General features: G+C 43.0%; 1 protein-coding gene across 1 annotated transcript in view; it reads right to left on the bottom strand.

Moving 5' to 3' along the window:
* Positions 1-460: 460 nt before the first annotated feature.
* The window catches only part of LOC122920662 (kinesin-like protein KIF18A), a 125,137-nt gene continuing 104,649 nt past the window's right edge, over positions 461-20,948 (bottom strand). The window contains exons 15-18 of the mRNA XM_044270339.1: positions 11,197-11,587; positions 9,288-9,392; positions 8,341-8,453; positions 461-3,200 (exon numbers count right to left, since the gene is read on the bottom strand). Coding sequence (XP_044126274.1) covers positions 3,058-3,200; positions 8,341-8,453; positions 9,288-9,392; positions 11,197-11,587 — 752 coding nt within the window. The 3' untranslated portion in view covers positions 461-3,057. The remainder of the gene's footprint in view (positions 3,201-8,340; positions 8,454-9,287; positions 9,393-11,196; positions 11,588-20,948) is intronic.

Here is a 20,948-nt window from a genome sequence, read left to right as displayed (position 1 = left end):
TGAACTATAGTATTCAGGTTAAATTGCCATGTTGGCACTTTACGATAAACAAGTGGGTTGCAGTTTGGGCACTCGGCCTCTAAAAGGTTCGACATCACTGGACTAGAGCATAAAAATTTAAAGTAACTTTGTAAATAGTCTTGATAAAATATATCTTACAGTTTTGTGTAAACTGCTACTATACATTCCTATGAGTCTCCATGGTTACAGACTACAAACAACCTTAGTGTAGTCTGATCCGGCTGTCGTATTCCCTTCCATTCGTTTAAGATAAAAGTGTTCAGATAAAAGGAAATCTGACTGCACAGGGTTTGTTTGTTGTGTGTAACCATGAAGCCGCTGCATCCACAAAACGGTAGGATATTTTTAATCAAGAAGCCTAATTTTTTTAAAAATTTATTTTAAGTGTATTGGCGCAACAAAAAGTACACCGATATACTCCTTTGACCCGGGAAACAAAGAAATAAAGGGAAAAAAAATACTTTAATCACAACTATAAAAATAATGTATTTAAAACACATTTGAGACTATTAACAGACAGGCTATTTACAAGACACAGCTCTGTACACTTATAGTACACACGGAAAAAAATATTAATAACACAGGAAACCAATATTTACAGCTTAAAAATAAAATAGCGCTCATAATGATCATTCACAGAAACCATTAGTAAAAACCATGACTTACAGGAACCTCTTAAAGTTGTAGAATTTTTTTTAAATTGGTGCTGGGATCTCCAGCTATAACGCTAATGCTTTTTACATTACCACAATGTGTGGGGAAATCCTGCCTGCCAATAAAAGCGCTTGCATGAGTAGTCTGTGTCCAACAATGCATTTTCAGTGAAAGGGAAATAAAATGCACTTTGCTAAAGTAAAATGTCATGGAAAACAAGACGAGGCAAATCTGAAAACTGTCAGTATTTTCTTACGAACATCTTCCCTCTGTACGCTGTGCTCCTTAGGAGCAGGTTGCGCCCGTGGAACGATCTATGATAGGCGTTAGATGAGAGGGATGGGCGTTTACTAGCTGTGAGAGGAGATGGAAGGTGGAATTGGTAGGGAAACACTGCCACTCTGGCCCATAGGTTGCATCTGGTATTGCAGCTCAGCTCCATTCACTTGAGTGAGACTATGGACAGGAGTGGTGCTGCTTCTAGAACAGTAGTAAGCAACCTTCATCACTCCAGCTGCTGTGAAACTACACCTCCCAGCATGCACAATTGCTTGGCAGTTGCTTTTTTTTTTTACTCCCATAGAAGTGAAAGGAGGATTCTGGGAATTGTAGTTTCAGAACAGCTGGAGGTTGCCGATCCCTGTTCTAGAAACTAAAAGCAAAAAGGATTTTCCGAATTTTTAGAACTGGTGACCACCTTGTTACCCTTCATTAACAGTGCACCATAGATCACAGCTGCCTCAACGCCTATAAGAATTGGGTAAAAAAGGCAACTGTGGCTATGGATGCGTCAAATATCTTTGGCAGGGATGCCCCTTTAAAGTTTACTGAAAGCAAATCTCTAATTTGTTGACTCGACCACTTGAGAGTCTGCCATTGTCCAGCCAATTCAATCATCTATGGTTGTGAATACTTCCAAATTTTAATAAAAATCGAGGTTGGTCTAAGAGGGAGATCTGAAAGGATATAAGTACTTACTGCACAGACCTTTAGAAGATCAGATATTAGAATACTGCAATCATGTCTGTCCACAAAATAATATACACAAAGTTCATGTGAAGTTAAAGGGAGTCAGCAGGAAATAGAGCGTGACACCAGACACAATGCCTGGTAGGTCTTTCTCACTGTAGGTCATTAGTACCTATTAATATTTGATTCCTCGCTCCATTGATGAGAAAAATCAGCTTTTAATCCATATGCAAATTAGTTGTTAAGGGCGCCAAGGTCTGGGCCCCAGCCCCATGGCATACCTTAGCTCCGTTTCTTTCCCTGCCCCTCCCTCTCAATGATGATTGTCAGAGCCAGGCTTCTAAATTGTCATCTCACTGCTGATCCATTCATTTCATACTGGGATTATGTGCAGCAAAACACGCTGCCCTGGCTGAAAAGAACTGTACTGTGCACGCGGGTTGTGACAAACGGCGCGGGCCTAAGATTGAAGTGTCGGAAGACTGGCCCTGTGACTCATCCATGAGAGGGAGGGGCTAGCAAAGAAAAGGAATGGCGTGAGGGTGCACTGAGGTCCTCCGGCCCGCCCCCAATGCACTTGACGGCTCATAAGCATACCGATTAAAAACTGATCTTCTCATCAACGCAGCACTGGATTACAGAATATCAGGTAATGCTGGATTATGAGGCGGCACCCTACCAGACGTTGTACATGGTTTAACACTTTTCTACTGAAAGGCTCCCTTTAACTGTACCTTCCTCGATCAGCAGTCCTTCAGTTTGATTTTCCTTGCTTTAAAGGAACACTCCATGTAAAACTGATCTACTGTAAGATGCATAGTATTGAGATAAAAATGGTTATCCAGCCTTTTAAAATTAGGATAGTATAGGATAGCGCTGCAGCCCCTTCAAACGGCTGATTGGTAAAGGTGCTAAGAGTTGGATTCCCACCTATTTAATACTGATGGCCTATTCTAAGAAGGCTGGATAACCCTCCATTAATGGGGTGCAGCATGCATACTGTGAACCTTCAGGTCCTACACTATGTATAACATAGCATCAGTTCTGCCGGATTACTCCTTTAAGGCTCCATTTTTATTCCTAAAGCCAAACTAGAATTCCACGCAGGCCATGCATATTAATGGAAACAGATGGCATCCACAGGAATGCAAGAAACTCTTAGAACTAGTAAAGTCACGCAGACCTCTTACAACCAAACTCCGATGGCGCCTTCCTCATGTACGGACTTTGCATAGTGTAAGGACGGATTATATTAAAATATTAAAAAAGAGCAACACATTAAGACACTATAAGGTTTTGTCCTGTACAAGTAAGTCACCCTGTGTTTCTGCACACATAAAATGTATTTTTTTTCTAAGACATGACAAGGCTTTCTAGTCATTGAACTAGACAATACGTTCCAGATGCGGGAGGCTATTTTCTCTTCGCGGCTTGTAAAAGCTGCTGAGATGATCCAAGGAATGAGAAAGGTTTCCTCTTAGCGCCAGCTAGGCTTCCTTCCGAAATACTCCTCGGCAGACGTCTTTGTGCGCTGTTGTCCTTGTTCTTTTCTAAACCTACAAAAAGAAAAAATGTTGGATGGTTTGACCATACTGGAAGCATGGCGGCTACAAAAACAGCAAGAGAAATATTGTTTTGATTATCTATATCTACATGGCACGAGTCAACACCACCCCCTTCTGCTCGAGTGACCACTCTAGTGGTCTCCTGGTTTACACTAGACTTTTCCCTTTTAAGCAGAGGGAAGGGTCTGACGGCATTCTCGGCAGGGTGTCTGGATACTGGGACAGTGCACATGACGGAAACGCCACAGGACACTTGCATGCCTAATGTGAGGAGGATTCACACTTATCCACCTATCTAACCCTATCAGCAGTTTTGAGGGCTCAATACCACTGGCACGCCTCCCCCTTATAGGGGTTTATTCCCTTTTCTGGTGGTTTGGGAGTATTGAAATGTCCCACAAACTGAGATACAAATATTAGTAAGTAAGAGATCAACAATAATATGGCTTTGTACATTGTGCATTCCCCATCCTTAGGACTAGACACAGCATCAGTGAATGCTTGAAAGGGAATCAGTCACCCTTGACCTCCCCGTCCAACTGCTTGCACAGACACATAGCCATAGTTCGTCTGATTGCTCTTCTTTTGTTAGGCTACTTTCACACTTGACTTTTTGCCTGATCTAGCAGGGATCAGCAAAACGCTTCCGTTACTGATAATACAACCATCTGCATCCGCTATGAATGGATCCGGTTGTATTATCTTTTACATAGCAAGGACGGATCAGTCGTGACTACCATTGAAAGTCAAAGGGGGACAGATCTGTTTTCTATTGTCTGAACACTACAAAAATTGGAGTGCGAAAACACCTGACCCATTAGAAATATAATTTTATTGAATACAATATTAAAACATGATCATCATGACATGACATAATAATAAAACGTGATAGCAGGGTATACTGCTGCACACACACACTGCCTCAAAACAGCAGTAAGGAGGGATATATAGGACGAGATCAGAGCATGCCCCCATCAGCTGATATAGTGCAGCGAGCAAAATCGCAAGGACAGAGGTGGTGGCGCTCCTCGAAGCGCGTTTCGCCTAAGATCGGTTCCTCAGGAGCGGCACCAGATGAGCACCCAGCAAATTGGCAAGTGCTGGCTGCACTATATCAGCTGATGGGGGTATGCTCTGATCTCCTCCTATATATCCCTCCTTACTGGTGTTTTGAGGCAGTCATAGAGGTGTGTGTGTGTGTGTGGGCAGCGGTTGTACCCTGCTATCATGTTTTATTATTGTTATGTCATGATGATCATGTTTTAATATTGTATTCAATAAAATTATATTTCTAATGGGTCAGGTGTTTTCGCACTCCAATTTTTGGACCATTTTGTGATTAATACTGTTTTCTATTGTGTCAGAGAAAACTGATCCGTCCCCATTGACTTACATTGTGAGTCATGCTGGATCTGTTTTTCTCCGCATACCATGACGGAAAGAAAATCGCAGCTTGCTGCGGTATGCTCTCCGGTATGGGAACGCAACCAAATGGAATGCTTTTTGGAGTATTCTGTTCACTTACGTCTAGTCCCCATTGAGAATGAATGGAGACAAAACGGAGGCGTTTTTCTCCGTAATTGAAATCCTATAACGTATCTCAATACTGGAAAAGAGAAACGCTAATGTGAAAGTAGCCTTAATCTGGGGTTACAGCTAGCACTCACCCTCAATGACAGGGTTCGGTGATCCGCCAAACCATGACAAGTAACCCCTTTGATGCTGAACCTGAGGGGTTAATTGACAGGGTTCGACGGATCGTTGTTCCGTCATTGAGACCACCTACGCTGGTATTCAGGGGTTAATTATATGCATTGGTGGTGCAGTGTTAACAGCCCTCCTCTCCTTCGTATTATCTTCTCATTGGTGGTAGTTTCACAGACCCTCCCCTCTCTTCTCATTGGTGGCAGTGGCAGCTTCACAGACCCTCCCCTCTCTTCTCATTGGTGGCAGTGGCAGCTTCACAGACCCTTCCCTCTATTCTCATTGGTGGCAGTGGCGGCCGTGTCACAGTGGGGACCACTGATAAGAACATGGTGCATGCCGAGTATCTAACAGATACTAGGCTGGGCAGTAGCGCAGCCTAGTATTGGAGAATAGCAAATCCCGGTATTGGATCGTCCTGGGTACAAAAGTATTGACAGGGTATCGAAGGTTTGATACCCTGTGCAACCCTACCAGACACATCTGGTGACCGCTTAGCTCCCGGGAGAACAAATGGATCAAGAGAGAGTAGGGAGCTCCTCACACACATTGGTGAGTCAGCCGAACATGCCATTCTCTGAGGGTTCGGCTGACAGAAGACTAATGTGTACGGCCAGCTTAAGATTGGATGATGGGTTTACAACATAATGGTGTCACACAATAGGAAGAAGTTGGGTACACGGTGTGAGCCGATGAAGTGCTTTCTACTAAATATCAACTTACTACCGGTACAGAAGAAATAGGGAAGGGAGGGCTGGGAGTTCTACCAGTAGCTCCAAGCTGGTATCCTCCCTCTGCATGTTGATTGCAAGGATAAGCCTGTTTATAGAAAACGAATTAAAGGGATTCTGTCACCCCCCCCAAACAGCAATTTTCAGTTATGGACTTAATATATTTGCTAATGTACACAGAATCCATATATATCCCTCTTACCTCTGGCTGTGCTGTAATTTCATTAAAAATCTTACTTTTGTGATATGTAAATTACTTCACTACCAGCAAGTTGGGCGGTTACTTGCTGGTACCCGCCGCATCCTCGGTCTGAAAAAACACCCCTTCTCTACTTGATTGACAGGGCCAGTGAGCGCTCTCCTCCTCCAGCTGGCCCTGCCTGCAGCTCAAATTCCTTGCCTGCCGGTCCCCATTCGGCGCAGGCGCTCTGAGAGAAGGACGCTCGCTTGGCTGCTACTTCCTCAGTGCGCCGATGACATCAGCCTACACCCGGAAGAGAAGACGCAGGCATCGCTGGTAAGGAGGCAGAGAGTCAGGTGACGTCGCTGGATGCTTGATTTAAGTAAGTATTTGCCTAATAAGCATGCAGCCACTACAACCACCAACGAAATGGGGTGCCATTATTTTAAAAAAGGATATTTAGAGACACTATACAACCAACGCTTATAAATAATATACCCATAATTTTTATATATATATATATATATATATATATATATATCTATCTATATATATATAAAGCACATATAAATAAATACATTAATATACCGGTAGATATAGGTGTATATTATATACACACACACACACACACACACACACATTTATTTATGGCATATATGTGTTTATATATATATACATATACCTATATTTATTAATTATGGGTATATTATTTATAAGTGTTGGTGGTATAGTGTCTCTAAATATCCTTTTTTTTTAAATAATGGCACCCCATTTCGTTGGTGGTTGTAGTGGCTGCATGCTTATTGGGCAAATACTTACCTAAATCAAGCATCCAGCGACGTCACCTGACTCTCTGCCTCCTTACCAGCGATGCCGGCGTCTTCTCTTCCGGGTGTAGGCTGACGTCATTGGCGAACTGAGGAATGAGCAACCAAGCGAGCGCCCTTCTCTCAGAGCGCATGCGCCGAATGAGGATCGGTACGGCGCGGGATTTGAGCTGCAGGCAGGGCCAGCTGGAGGATGAGAGCGCTCGCTGGCCCTGTCAAATCAAGTGGAGGAGGGGGCGTTTTTTCAGACCGAGGATGCGGCGGCTACCAGCAAGTAACCGCCCAACTTGCTGGTAGTGAAGTAATTTGCATATCACAAAAGTATGATTTTTACTGAAATTACAGCACAGCCAGAGGTAAGAGGGGTATATATGGAATCTGCGTACATTAGCAAATATATGTTAAAAACTGAAAATTGCTGTTTGGGTGGGGGGGGGGGGGTTCTGACAGAAGCCCTTTAAAATCCATCTATCTCTAGTCTATGTCTGTCTGTCTAGTTTATTTGTTTGCCTAAGAATATCACCAGAATCCGCCTTTTTCTTACAGTGGAAATGGCAAAAACTCTTGTTGTTGCCTTGATTCATTCTCGTCTTGACTACTGCAACGCATTACTCATCGGTCTTCCTCTCACTAAACTCTCCCCTTTCAGTTTGTCCTAAATGCTGCAGCCAGGCTCATCTATCCATCCAACCGCTACACTGATGCTACTAGTCTGTGCCAGTCACTTCACTGGTTGCCCATCCACCACAGAATACAGTTCAAACTTCTCACCCAAAGAGCTCTGCACAGTGCTGCACCTCCATACATCTCCATCTATCACCCTACTCATGCTCTCCGTTCTGTTAGCGACCTAAGATTACTAACCTCCATAATTTGTACTTCTCACTCCCGTCTACAAGACTTTTCTCGAGCTGCACCTACTCCCTGGAATACTCTGCCCCGGAATACTAGGTCAATTCACAACTTCTCCACTTTCAAACGTGCCTTAAAAACACATCTTTTCAGGCTGGCTTATCAAGCTACCTAAACTGACTATTCCCCGACTAAACCTCTCCCCCACCAACTCCTCTGGCCTGAACGCGATCCTCTAGCAGTCCCAAACCCGAAGCAGATCGTCCGGCACCGCTCCTGTCAGTTCAATAATGGCTCAAATCCTACTTACCACAATCAACTACTTTATGTGTCACCCCAATTCCTCATAGATTGTAAGCTCTTGCGAGCAGGGCCCTGCCTCCTAGTGTTCAGTTTCACATTAGCCAGTTTCAAGAAATCTACAGTACGTCCAGTTGCCTTGATTTATTCTTTACAGATAAACCATGACCTGGATAAATGAGAACCTTCACAGGCATTAGCCAGTTTTGTTTCGTACATGAACCCTATGAATTTGTAAAGTGCTGCGGAATATAGTGGCGCTATATAAATACATTTTATTATTATTATTATTATTATTATTATACACATGTCCCAACTTCTTTTACCCGATTCACATGACAAGAGAATATAAGCTGCCAAGATCTTTTAGAACAGAGAATTCTGCAAAATCAGGACATAAAGGACAAATCATTTACAAAATATGTTAGATGACTGATTACAGCAACAAACCATTATGGTGATGACTGGGAAATGTCAGGCTTTCATCAGACAGTCAAAAGTGAGAGATTAATATCAATCTGTCATTTCAGGCTCACCTGCTGCCCTTTTCACTCTCATTGCTTTGCAGGCGATGGGGATCTCCTGCTTGACACGTTTCGGTACAGGAAGTGGTACATTCTCCTCTTTTACAGCACTGCCGGCTGCAAGACTGAAAACACACAAGGAAAAAAGATGAACAGAAATAAGCTGTGAAGTTTCAGGTTTAGGAGGATTTCAGAAGTGGAAGCGCTTTCTTTCCAGAGACTAAACTTAAAGGGGTTCCCCACTCCCTGCTGTTCTGTCTGGGCTCTGTGGTGGTGACCCAGTACTTAGGTGCTGCTTGGAGAGACTTCACCACATTGGCTTTAGTGGTGCAAGTTAGGCTAATTTCACATCTGCGTTGTGCTGTACGGTTTTGAGATCCGGCACAGCCTCTCAAAACTGCAGCACAACGATTCGGTTTTGTCCCCACTCATTGTCAATGGGGACAAAGCTGAACAAACTGGAACGGAGCGCATCAGAATGCATTCTGTTCCGGTTTGTTGCGTTCCTATGTTGGACATAAAATTGCTGCAAGTGGATTTCATAGATAATCCACTGACTTAAATGGGTACTGTGTAATACTTAATTTAACCTGTGGTGGTGCTGCAGAGAAACAGGACACTTACTGGCAGGTTTACCCATTTTCTGCTCAGCTTATTGACTTACAAGTAGGGGTTCTCCAAAGTGGACAAACTCTTTAAAAAGGCCGAATGGAGGTCACTTAAGATTTACAGACTATAACAATATCCTAAGTTTAACCATTCTTGAAAAACGTCTGAATTATATATTTGCGAGGATATAGCGCCACGTGGCCGGTAATATCCCTATTATACACTGCATGTACTGTACTTTCATCATTTCTTAGTAAAGGCTACGAGTGTTGTGTCATTCTTTAAATACCATACAAGCCATGTCATTATATAAAAGCCATACGATGCTAATACAAGAACTGCAATCCTACCTTAATAACTTTCTCTTTCTTTCTGCAGCTGAAGTCATTGCCATGTAGGACGGCTTCTCACTTAGTTTTCCTAGATTCTTGCCCAATAAAGATGGAAGCCCAAATCTAAAACAAGAGGATTGGAACAATTCATTGAGGGGTCATGCCCAAAACATGATCAGACGCAAGTACAATTGGTAAGCTGTATATCGGTTGGTCTATAAAAGGGTTTGTCCGGGCAATTACATATTTTATAAAAGGCTCAGAAGAGCATAAAATACCGTAAGTCATACATTACTGTTCTCCCGCCGCTCCAGTTCCAAAACTTCCTGGTCCCTCTCAACACACTAGAAACCAGCACTTAGCTAGTCATTGGCCGAGAAGGATCAATACTGTGGCCAGTGATTGGCTGAGCAGTCAAAATTTTAGCGAGGGACCAGGATGTAGTGGTCGGTGAGGCCATCCTATAAACAAAACTCTAGTAAGGTGTACAAAATACACTGGGGTCTAGTATAATATACTGGGACCAACCAAATAGGGGAAAAAAAAAACTCCTGACGAAGTCTTTCTCGGCGAAACGCGCATCGAGGTGCAGCTCTGGTCATACACCCTGTGTCCCCGCAGATCATGGGTAATTTATGTCTTGCTTTATACATGTTCAGTATGGTACTGTAGTGTTATTGTTTACACATACCACCCTTGTTTCACCTGCATTGAGTGATGTGATTTGGCTGTCCGTATTCACATGATGGCCCCTAATGTTACCAGCCGTGGGCAAGTCTGTTATGTGTGACCTCATTGATCCTTTTACATGTATGCAATACATATGTTTATATGTTATTTTGGGCGAATCTACAGTTCTCCCAATAATTTGCGGCTCTACACTTAGTGTTTTATGACACTTTCTCCTTGTTAGTATGGTGAGGGTGGGGGCTCACTGTCCTGTTACACGGGGCGTTTCATCCCCCCTTTTACCTTTGTGTTATTCCATATTTATTATTTTTTGTCTTAATAAACTACAAATATTTTATGAGTGTTCTCTAATTTTTCAATGGGGTTATTGGTTTTTCCTCTTTGGTTGGTCCCTGTAGTGGTCGGTGAGGAACAGAGAAGCATAAGAACAGGAGCCTAAGGGGATTCATGAAGTGAATATCACAAATTTTTTACCGTTTAAGACCTTTCTTTTTTTTTGACCTGATAGGTGTGAAATGCAAAGCGCGTAGCCCTGGGCTTAAAGGGGTTTTCCTAACTTCACTGTATTTTAAAAATAACCCCCCCCCCCCGGTCAAGGGAAGCATACTTGTACTGTGCAGGTACACTTCCTACACAGACGAGGTAGCATGCACCGCTGCAACCAATGCCTGGCGGCAGCAGTAACGTGTCCCTGCTGGGTCAAGTGCCACATGGGGACATATTATCACTGCTGCAGCAACACATGACCCCATCTGTGCAGGAAGTTTACCTGCAGGGACTGGGGAAGACAGGAGAAGACAGCCCTGAACTCGTGGAAGTGGAAACGGGTGTCAGAGCAGATAAGTATGCTTTCCTTGAAGGGTACTGTTTTAATTTAAAAAGCTGGAAACCCGCTTCAAACCTGCATCACTGTAAAAGTACAGCATGGATTTAACCCACTGGATCCCACATTTTTTTCTGTTGAGACCCAGTGGCATCACTTTTTGGTGGCACAGATTAACTACCAATTTCTTGGTATTTATTTTCTTGACATTTATATACCCGTTTTGCAGAGCTCTGGTACAATACTGCATAACGGAAATATAACGTTATAGGAACTATTAAATAAAAGAACATTTATGGGTGCCCCAAATTGTGAGCGATGTGAAGAACCGTTTTGGGCATGGCATGAAAACAATCACTGTAGGCAGTGCTGGTAAGACAACAGATGAGAGGGGATCTACATGAAGACAAATACCTGTGCAGCACGTTGGTTGACGGCTGAGCCTCTGGTTTCACACTTCTGCTAGCCTCAGAGAGGATAACAGTGGAGTCCATAATAGCTCCTTCAGCCTTTAAGTTAAACGTGAAACCCAACTTCTGGACGTCCTTGTCATGGGCCATAAAGCTGCTGGTACTTTCCAGATTTTGTCCGACCTCTTTGGTAATGGTGATGGTTTTATTAAAAACTTCTGGGGTGTAAACAATGGGGTTGAGCTCCTCGCTGATCGAATCTTCAGCCTTAGAGGCTCCAGCATTCTCAGAAGCTTCTGGAGAATCCATTAGTTTCCTTCTGGTCCTCTTACGAGGGAGTACAACTTCTATTGGCTTTGGAGGAAGATTTTCCTTTAAGACTATCAAAGAGGCGTCTATACAGGAGGGGGGAAAAAAAAAAAAAAAACGTTCTGTAATTTTAGGCCCTGTTCACATCACATTCACCCGGAGATGCTACCAATATATAACACGTACAGTGGGAACACAGCGAACAAAACCTTAGATTTATTCATTTTATTGAGTAGAGAAATTATAGAAAAACTCGGGCAACCTCTATAAATGGCCTAAAATTACAAATGAATGTTTACTCCAGTTTTCTTCAGTTTTTTTCCCTGCACTAAACAGGACGGTCCTCCCACTGCTGACATCACCTTCTTGGCTGCAGTGGTTACGTTCTGTGCACAGGTCATGGGATGTCTCTGCTGAGGCCAGTGATTGGCTGCAGCAGTGACTCGTGCGCACAGAACGTCACTACTGCAGCCAGGAAAACAAAGAGCAGCGGTAAAGGGCCGGAGCGCAGGAAGTGACACAGGAGAAAATGGGCGAGTTTACTTTCATTTGTTGCTTTAGACAGTTTACAGGATTGGTCTGAGTTTTCATATACTTAGACAACCCCTCTAATGCTTAAATTGCCATAAAATCTCTATAATCCAAATCATGAAATATCCTGGATTACTAGGTGTTGATAATAAAAAGAGGTAAGTAAAATGCTAATACTTTATAATCATCTGTCCACACACAATTCATTTTATTCGGGGAGTATCCTTTGCTCAGTCGTCTGGTTATAGTCTTGTGAAATTGAAGATTATCATACAACAATTCTGTTGGGGGGGTGAGGAGTGGGATGGCGGATTATGAGACCTTGTGGATCATCGGATGAGTGATTAAATTAACTTCAGCAGGGTTTTAACACATTGACAAGAAGTGATTTACAGGTCACAATCTGCGGGAAAAGGGTTACGCCGCACGACACTGAATGATTTCTGAGGTGGTGGGAAGTCAGTCCAAAAAGACTCCTCGGTGCCTGGTCTGTGTGAACACTAACGAGACTTGTCTGAAATGAGTTATATCACAAAAATAAAAATTAAATGAAATCCCTGCAGCTTTTCTGTCACTTAATAGATAATATTTCACAAAACAGAACAAGGTTTTTATCAGAAACAGATTTCGGGCTCTTGCGTACGGGAGGCTGGTATGAAACGAGCAGTAATGTGGAGCCCTGTGGTCTTAGGCTGTGCTCATAGCCTCCGTGAAAAAAATTAAGTGGTTAATGAAGACAAACTGTGCTAGTTGTACTTAGTGATTAACCCCTTAGGGACTGGGCTCATTTTCACCTTAAGGACCAGGCCATTTTTTGCAAATCTGACCAGTGTCACTTTATGTGGCGATAACTTTAAAACACTTTGACTTATCCAGGCCATTCTGAGATAGTTTTTTCGTCACATATTGTACTTCATAACACTGGTAAAATGGATTTAAAATGTTTTTTCGTCACATATTGTACTTCATAACACTGGTAAAATGGATTTAAAAAAATTCTTTTTTATTTATAAAAATATAGCAAATTTACCAAAAATTGCGAAAAATTTGGAAATTTCCAAGTTTCAATTTCTCTACTTCTATAATACATAATAATACCTACAAAAATTGTTATTACTTTACATTCCCCAAATGTCTACTTCATGTTTGGATCATTTTGGGAATGACATTTTATTTTTTGCAGATGTTACAAGGCTTAGAAGTTTAGAAGCAAATCTTGAAATTTTTCAGAAATTTTCAAAAACCCACTTTTCAAGGACCAGTTCAGGTCTGAAGTCACTTTGTGAGGCTTACATAATAGAAACCACCCAAAAATGACCCTATTCTAGAAACTACACCCCTCAAGGTATTCAAAACCGATTTTACAAACTTTGTTAACCCTTTAGGTGTTCTACAAAAATTAATGGAAAATAGAGAGACAAAATTTCAAAATTTAACTTTTTTGGCAGATTTTCCATTTTTATATATTTTTTTCCAGTTACAAAGCAAGGGTTAACAGCCAAACCAAACTCTATATTTATGGCCCTGATTCTGTAATTTACAGAAACACCCCATATGTGGTCGTAAACTGCTGTACGGGCACACGGCAGGGCACAGAAGGAAAGGAATGCCATACGGTTTTTGGAAGGCAGATTTTGCTGGACTGTTTTTTTTTGACACCATGTCCCATTTGAAGCCTCCCTGATGCCCCCCTACAGTAGAAACTCTAAAAAAGTTACCCCATTTTGGAAACTACGGGATAGGGTGGCAGTTTTGTTGGTACCATTTTAGGGTACATATGATTTTTGGTTGCTCTATATTACACATTTTGTGGGGCAAGGTAACAAGAAATAGCTGTTTTGGCACAGTTTTTATTTTTTGTTATTTACAACATTCATCTGACAGGTTAGATCATGTGGTATTTTTATAGAGCAGGTTGTCACGGACGCGGCAATATCTAATATGTATACTTTTTCTGTATTTATGTAAGTTTTACACAATGATTTCATTTTTTAAACAAAAATATTAATAATCATGTTTTAGTGTCCCCATATTCTGAGAGCCATAGTTTTTTCAGTTTTTGGGCGATTATCTTAGGTAGGGTCTTATTTTTTGCGGGATGAGATGACGGTTTGATTGGCACTATTTTGGGTGCATATGACTTTTTAATCGCTTGCTATTACACTTTTTTGTGATGTAAGGCTGAGTTCACACGGGCGAGATTTCCGCGCGGGTGCAATGCAGGAGGTGAACGCATTGCACCCGCACTGAATCCGGCACCATTCATTTCAATGGGGCTGTGTACAGCGTTGTTTTTCACGCATCAGTTCTGCGTTGCGTGAAAATCGCAGCATGTTCTATATTCAGCGTTTTTCACTCAGCCCTGGCCCCATAGAAGTGAATGGGGCTGCGTGAAAAACGCATTGCATCCGCAAGCAAGTGCGGGTGCGATGCGTTTTTCAATGATGTTTGCTAGGAGATGTTGTTTGTAAACCTTCAGTTTTTATCACGCGAGTGAAAAACACATCAAAACGGTGTTCATCTGAGGGGTTAGGTCATGTGATATTTTTATAGAGCAGGTTATTACGGATGCGGCAATACCTAATATATATACTTTGTGACTTCAACTTTTGGGGGTCTGATGCCCTTTACAATGCATTCCAATACTTCTGTATTCGAATGCATTGGCTGTATGAGTAAGGCCTAGTTCACACGAACGTTTTTTTTGCGAGTGTACGGGCTGTTTTTTTTTGTGTTCCGTATACGGTCCGTATCTGGAACCATTCATTTTAATGGTTCCGCAAAAAAAACTAAATGTGTTCCGTATTCATTCCGTTTCCGTATTTCCGTTCCGTTGAAAGATAGAACATGTCCTATACTTGGCCGCAAATCACGTTCCGTGGCTTAATTTAAGTCAATGGGTCCGCAAAAAAAACGGAACACATACGGAAATGCATCCGTATGTCTTCCGTATCCGTTCCGTTTTTTCTGAACCATCTATTGAAAATGTTATGCCCAGCCCAATTTTTTTCTATGTAATTACTGTATACTGTACATGGCATACGGAAAAACGGAAAGGAAACACAACGGAACTCAAAAACGGAACGGATCCGTGAAAAACAGACCGCAAAAAACTATAAAAGCCATACGTTGGTGTGAACTAGGCCTAATACTGTGTGTATTACTCATACAGCTTCCGGCCTGTGAGATCCAGGGGACTGGATCTCACAGGCTCATCACAGGAAGGCAGCGCTGATGCTTAAAGGGGTTGTCCAAGTTATATTTATTGATGACCTATCCTCAGGATAGGTCATCAATATCAGATCGGAGGGGGTCCGACACCCGGCACCCCCTCCGATCAGCTGTTTGAAGAGGAGACTCGCACGGTGTCAGCGCTGCCTCCTCTTCACTGTTTACTTTCTAGCCGTTGCATCTGCAGTGGTGAGCAGGTGTAATTACACCCAAGCCTTCCTATTGAAATGAATGGGTAATTACTTCTGCTCACCACTGCAGATGCAACGGCTAGAAGGTAAACAGTGAAGAGGAGGCAGCGCTGACACCGTGCGAGTCTCCTCTTCAAACAGCTGATCGGAGGGGGTGCCGGGTGTCGGACCCCCTCCGATCTGATATTGATGACCTATCCTGGGGATAGGTCATCAATAAATATAACTTGGACAACCCCTTTAAGGAAGGCATCGCGCTGCCTTCCATGCCATCGGATCCCCATTATAGCAGCACAGGGAACCTGATGGCACCGCCGCCCGCAGGAATGACCCGTAAACGCTGCAAACCACAGGTTTGTCCCAGGGTGCCTGCTGACTGATTTCAGCTGCCACCCAGTTCCGTTTACCACCCGCCGGCGATCGGAACTACACATGATGTACCGGTACGTCATATGTCCCCAAGAGGTTAAGTATTCTCAATTTTTAGGTCCTTATGCTTAAATGTCTGTTTGTCTGCTAATACCCGATTAGGAGTCGTAAAAAAGCAGGATTTTAGTATCTGTGTTAGGGCTCGTTCAGACGACCGTATGTGATTTGCGGTCCGCAAATTGCAGATCCGCAAAACACGAATAACGTCTGTGAGCGTTCTGCATTTTGCAGAACGCCCACGGCCAGCCCTATGATAGAAATGCCATTCTTGTCCGCAACTGTGGACAAGAATAGGACAGGCTCTATCTTTTTTGGGGGGCCGCGGAACGGAAGTATGGATGCGGACAGCACAGGGCCTCTGTCAGCAGATTTGTCTCTATGACACTGGCTGACCTGTTACATGTGCACTTGGCAGCTGAAGGCATCTGTGTTGGTCCCATGTTCATATGTGTCCGCATTGCTCAGAACAATGATGTTTTAATGTATGCAAATGAGCCTCTAGGAGCAATGGGGGAGTTGCTGTTACTCCTAGAGGCTCTGCTCTCTCTGCAACTGCTGCACCCTCTGCACTTTGATTGACAGGGCCAGGCAGTGAAACAGCATCACGCCTGGTCCTGTCAATTAATGTGCAGAGGACGTGGCAGCTGCAGAGAGAGCAGAGTCTCTAGGTGCAACGGCAACACCCTGGTTGATCCTAGAGGCTAATTTGCATATTTTAAAACTTAATTTCTCTCAGTAATGCGGGCACATATGAAGATGGGACCAAGCGCACATGTAACAGGTCAGCCAGTGTCGTAGGTACAAATCTGCTGACAGATGCCCTTCTCCATCCGGACATTTATGGTATATTGACAGGATATGCCATAAGATGGTAGATGGGTCCCCCTAAGAATGTACAGCAGGCCCCAAGTGTGGTGTCCCCTCCATTCACTGCTGTCAGACTTCTGAAAATAGTCAAACGAGTGCACTCGCTATTGTCGATAGTCCAATAGCAGCAAATGGAGAGGATAAAAACATGTGCGACAATCTCTCCTATGGGACGTCAGAATACAGCCAAGGCAATGGCGGACCTCCATTCTTAAGACCTGAATGCACCTCCTGGATATTTAAGTCATATCCTACCGATATGCCATAAAATGTCCAGATCGGACAACCCCTCAAATGAAGCAAAAGGGAAGGGCAATATATGCCACAAAAAGGCACGATGAGAGCACAAACATAAAACTGATAGCTATGAATGGAAATCAGTGCCTTATAGGAGAACGTATACTGGCAAAATGAAATACATTAATAAAAAATAAAAAAATTCAAGCAACAATCTACCAGATGATTTCCACTTATGAAAGACTTGACTTCGGCTTCGAGAAGAAAAAAAAAAACAAAACAAAAAAAAAAAAAAGCAGAGACTAATTTGATAACAAAGGCCATTAATCACTAACATCACATGCCAAGTATTACTCATATATGCAGCAAATCTTTACAACAAGGAGGCAGGGCTGCCTGGAGTAACTATGGCTACCTATCTGTAATGTCAAAAGGAGCAGTGTGGGGGAATTTCAGACTCGTGGTCTCTCTGGTAACCTACATTTGGGCAACTAAATAAACATTAGCAGCGTAAATGGATCTGCGGTTGCAAAGAAAGCAGTTAAAACTGATAAAAGTTTCAAAGCAGCCAGTGCATCACATACAAGTCCCCGTCATCATCACGGATGAGCCCGATGCAGAGCTATGTTCAGCATCTTTCCGGGGCTAATTATTGGCAGACATACTGTGAAATGTCGAGCGAGTGCAGCAACGAACTAAATCAGCAATAAAATAAAATAAAAAAATAGAAATAAAAAAAATTGATTGCTTTGGGTTACTAACCTCTAAGTGTTGCTTTTTCTGGACTATGCCAGAAACTTTTTTTTTCCTTCCCCCCTTGACGTCATGACGAATGTACCAAATTGATGTGTTATTGGTAAATTAAGGAGAAGCAGATACCCTGCGGCTTTCAGTTTCACAGGCCTACAGGGAATCTACGTGCTGTACCCTGGAAAGAAGGAAGCTGCAGATTCTTCCATCGTGAGCTCTTGCTGGAACAAAAGGAAGAACCTACATTCATAACGAGCACCCCCACCCTCAAACAGATGTAGCAGTGCTGAATTTGTCACTGAAATGTTTAGGCATCATACAGCAAGCGCCGTTTCAACAATTTAAAGGGAATCCGTCACCACATACCTGTAACTAAAAACCATCAGTCTCTGTAGATTTGAGCTGGTCAGGATATTCTAATGTAACATAGTATATATAAGTACCCATCATCATCATGGATGAGCCCGAGCTATGTATTTGTCCCATCTCGACACATACTGCCAATCTGGAGAAAAAGGCTTTTTATGCTATGCAAATTAGCCCCTTGGTGCAACAAGGGCATTGCTGTTGCACCAAGAGGCACTGCTCAGTTTAACTGCCCGCGCCACTTTGACTGACAGGAAGCGCTCAGTAGAGCGTTGTTCCCCTTAGGCCTCCTGCACATGAACGTATGTGCTTCCGTTCCGTATCTCCGGATTTGTGGACCCATTGAAGTAAATGCACACTGTATTGCGGATCTGCAAATGTGGTCCGCAATACGGCAACGGGCAGCACACGTTCATGTGCAGGAGGCCTTAGGGAGTGGACACCAGGCAAAAACTCTGCAGATTTGTGTGTGAAAAAAATCAAAAAAAAAAATCTGTGGCTTAATCTGACCAGCAGTGTGAATTTTAAATCCACAGCTTCTCCATTTAGGATATAGATTTCCACTGTGGATTTCTCCCTTTGCAATGCACATGACTGGTTGAAGAAATTCCCTTAAAGGGGTTGTCTCACTTCAGCAAATGGCATTTATCATGTAGAGAAAGTTCTGGTGGCCAGGACTGTGGGAGCGCACGTAGGCACAAATGCACAGCAGCTCCCGTCCCGGCGACCTCGTATCTGCGCAGGAGCGCAGGCCAGAACCCCTGGAAACCAGCAGTGTATAATGTCAGCAAAGAAAGCAATATGGACTATCACAATACATTAGTAAGTGTCTTGTATTAACTTTACCTACATGATGCATGCTATTTACTGAAGTGAGACAACCCTTTAATCTTTGCTCAGCCATCCTAGTCTATGGACCATACACCGCTAAGCCTGCCTCTCCCAGGATCAGGCGGCAGAGCCTCCTTGCTCAATACTTCTGTCCTTTCATTCCAGGGATCACTGGGGACGCCACCACCCTGCCCCCATGGATCAGAACTTCTGCCATCTAAGAAAGTTGGTGACACTTTAAATGTAGTAAACATATTGTGTGAAACCACAAACTCCTCTCTACTACACCTGAAGTTCTCTAGGTTCAATAGATGACAAATAAATCTGCACGGTTATGTAAGGTAGCATCCCTCTTTGTGATTTACCTGGGTAAATTTCACAGGAGGGGTTCAAGCAGTCAAGAACCAGGAGGATCAGGATGAACATTATAAACATGCGACATATTGTAGTACAGTGCATAGCTAATATATATTAACCCATTAGGCCTCATGCACACTGGTGTAATACAGATTAGTGCTGTACAGATAATTTGGCGATGTTAATCGCCTCAATATGGAGGCACGCAGAGTTTTATTTATTTTTTGTACTTAGTAATTCAGGTGTGAGAAAATATTTGCGGCATGCTCATATTATCAAGGTCTGGTCTTCTAAAAGTATGGTATCTAGAAGAGAATATGGTGCCACATGAAGGCATCCAAGGGTGGCCCCAGTGGTGCCCATGAGCATGAGGCCAAACTCTAAAACTTGCCCACCTAACAGGTGCTCACTTCTTGCACTGTGGTCTATGCCTCCTCTGTGGTGTACTTGGTCCAGCGTTTCCCTGCACCCTACTGCCCAGGTTTCAAGGCGCTCAGAGAAATGGGTCATGGCGTTGGCTTAAAGGGGTTGTCTCACCTCCTTATTTCAGTCCTCAGTGCACGGCTCCTGGGGCACTTCCTGAGCTGTAGTGGACTTTTTATTCTATAAGTAGGAATGGTCCTATAACCAGGACGCGTTTCGGCAATGTGCCTTCATCAACAGGTGTATCCAAATGTAATGAAAACAGGATATATATACAAAAGGTACCGCCCACAGGGACAGGAGGACCATCCCACACCGCAAAAGGATACAAAACATCAATGTGAATAAACATACTAGAATAACAAAAAGGACTAGGATAGGAGAACTGCCTTACATGTTGTAGTCTAATCCCGTAGAAGATAATTAAATAGTTGATGTCTGAAAAAAATATAAACAATAAATCAGTTATGAACAATACAAATGTTACAAATGCATAACCTCATATTCCCTATTTAGGCCTCTAGGGTGCAGTGTATCCAATGTGTGGATCCAGAAGGCTTCTCTTCGTAAGAGGATTTTCTTGCTATCACCCCCCCTGCGTGGTCTGATCTCCTGTTCCAGAACCTGGAACTTCAGCTGGGCTATGGAATGTCTACATTTATCGAAATGATTTGGTATAGGTAACAGATTTTTTGTTCTGATAGTTGACTTATGTTTATTGATTCTGTCTCTCACTGCCTGCATTGTCTCTCCAATGTATAGCAGACCACAAGGGCATTTAAAAAGATAAATAACATTAGAAGATTCACATGTAAAGAAACCCTTTACTTCAAATGAACGTCCAGTATGTTGATATTGAAATATAGGGCCCTTGATGATGTGCGAGAATTGAAGACCATGCAGGCAGGGGAACGTGCCTTTATGTGGTGTTGACAGTACACTCTGGCGTGATATACGTTGGGTGCCTCCTATATCTGCATTAACTAGCATGTCCCTGTTACTAGGGTTCTTTCTATTGCAAATTAAAGGTGGGCTTTTAAACTCCATAACCTCTGGATAGGCTTTACCCAATAGGTGCCAATGTTTCCTGACAGTATTATCAATCTGTTTGTTAAAAGGATGAAATTTATGTATAAATGCTACCCTAGCGGTGTCCCTTTTAGGCCCCATGCACACGGCCGTTGTTCACAGCCGTGTGCGGGCCGTGGAACCGCGGCCTGGATCCCTCCTGAGA

Source organism: Bufo gargarizans, chromosome 10 (genome assembly GCF_014858855.1).
Source record: "Bufo gargarizans isolate SCDJY-AF-19 chromosome 10, ASM1485885v1, whole genome shotgun sequence".
NCBI lineage: Eukaryota > Metazoa > Chordata > Amphibia > Anura > Bufonidae > Bufo > Bufo gargarizans.
The sequence above is the reverse complement of the archived record's forward strand: the minus strand, read 5'-3'. Positions and strand labels throughout refer to the sequence as shown.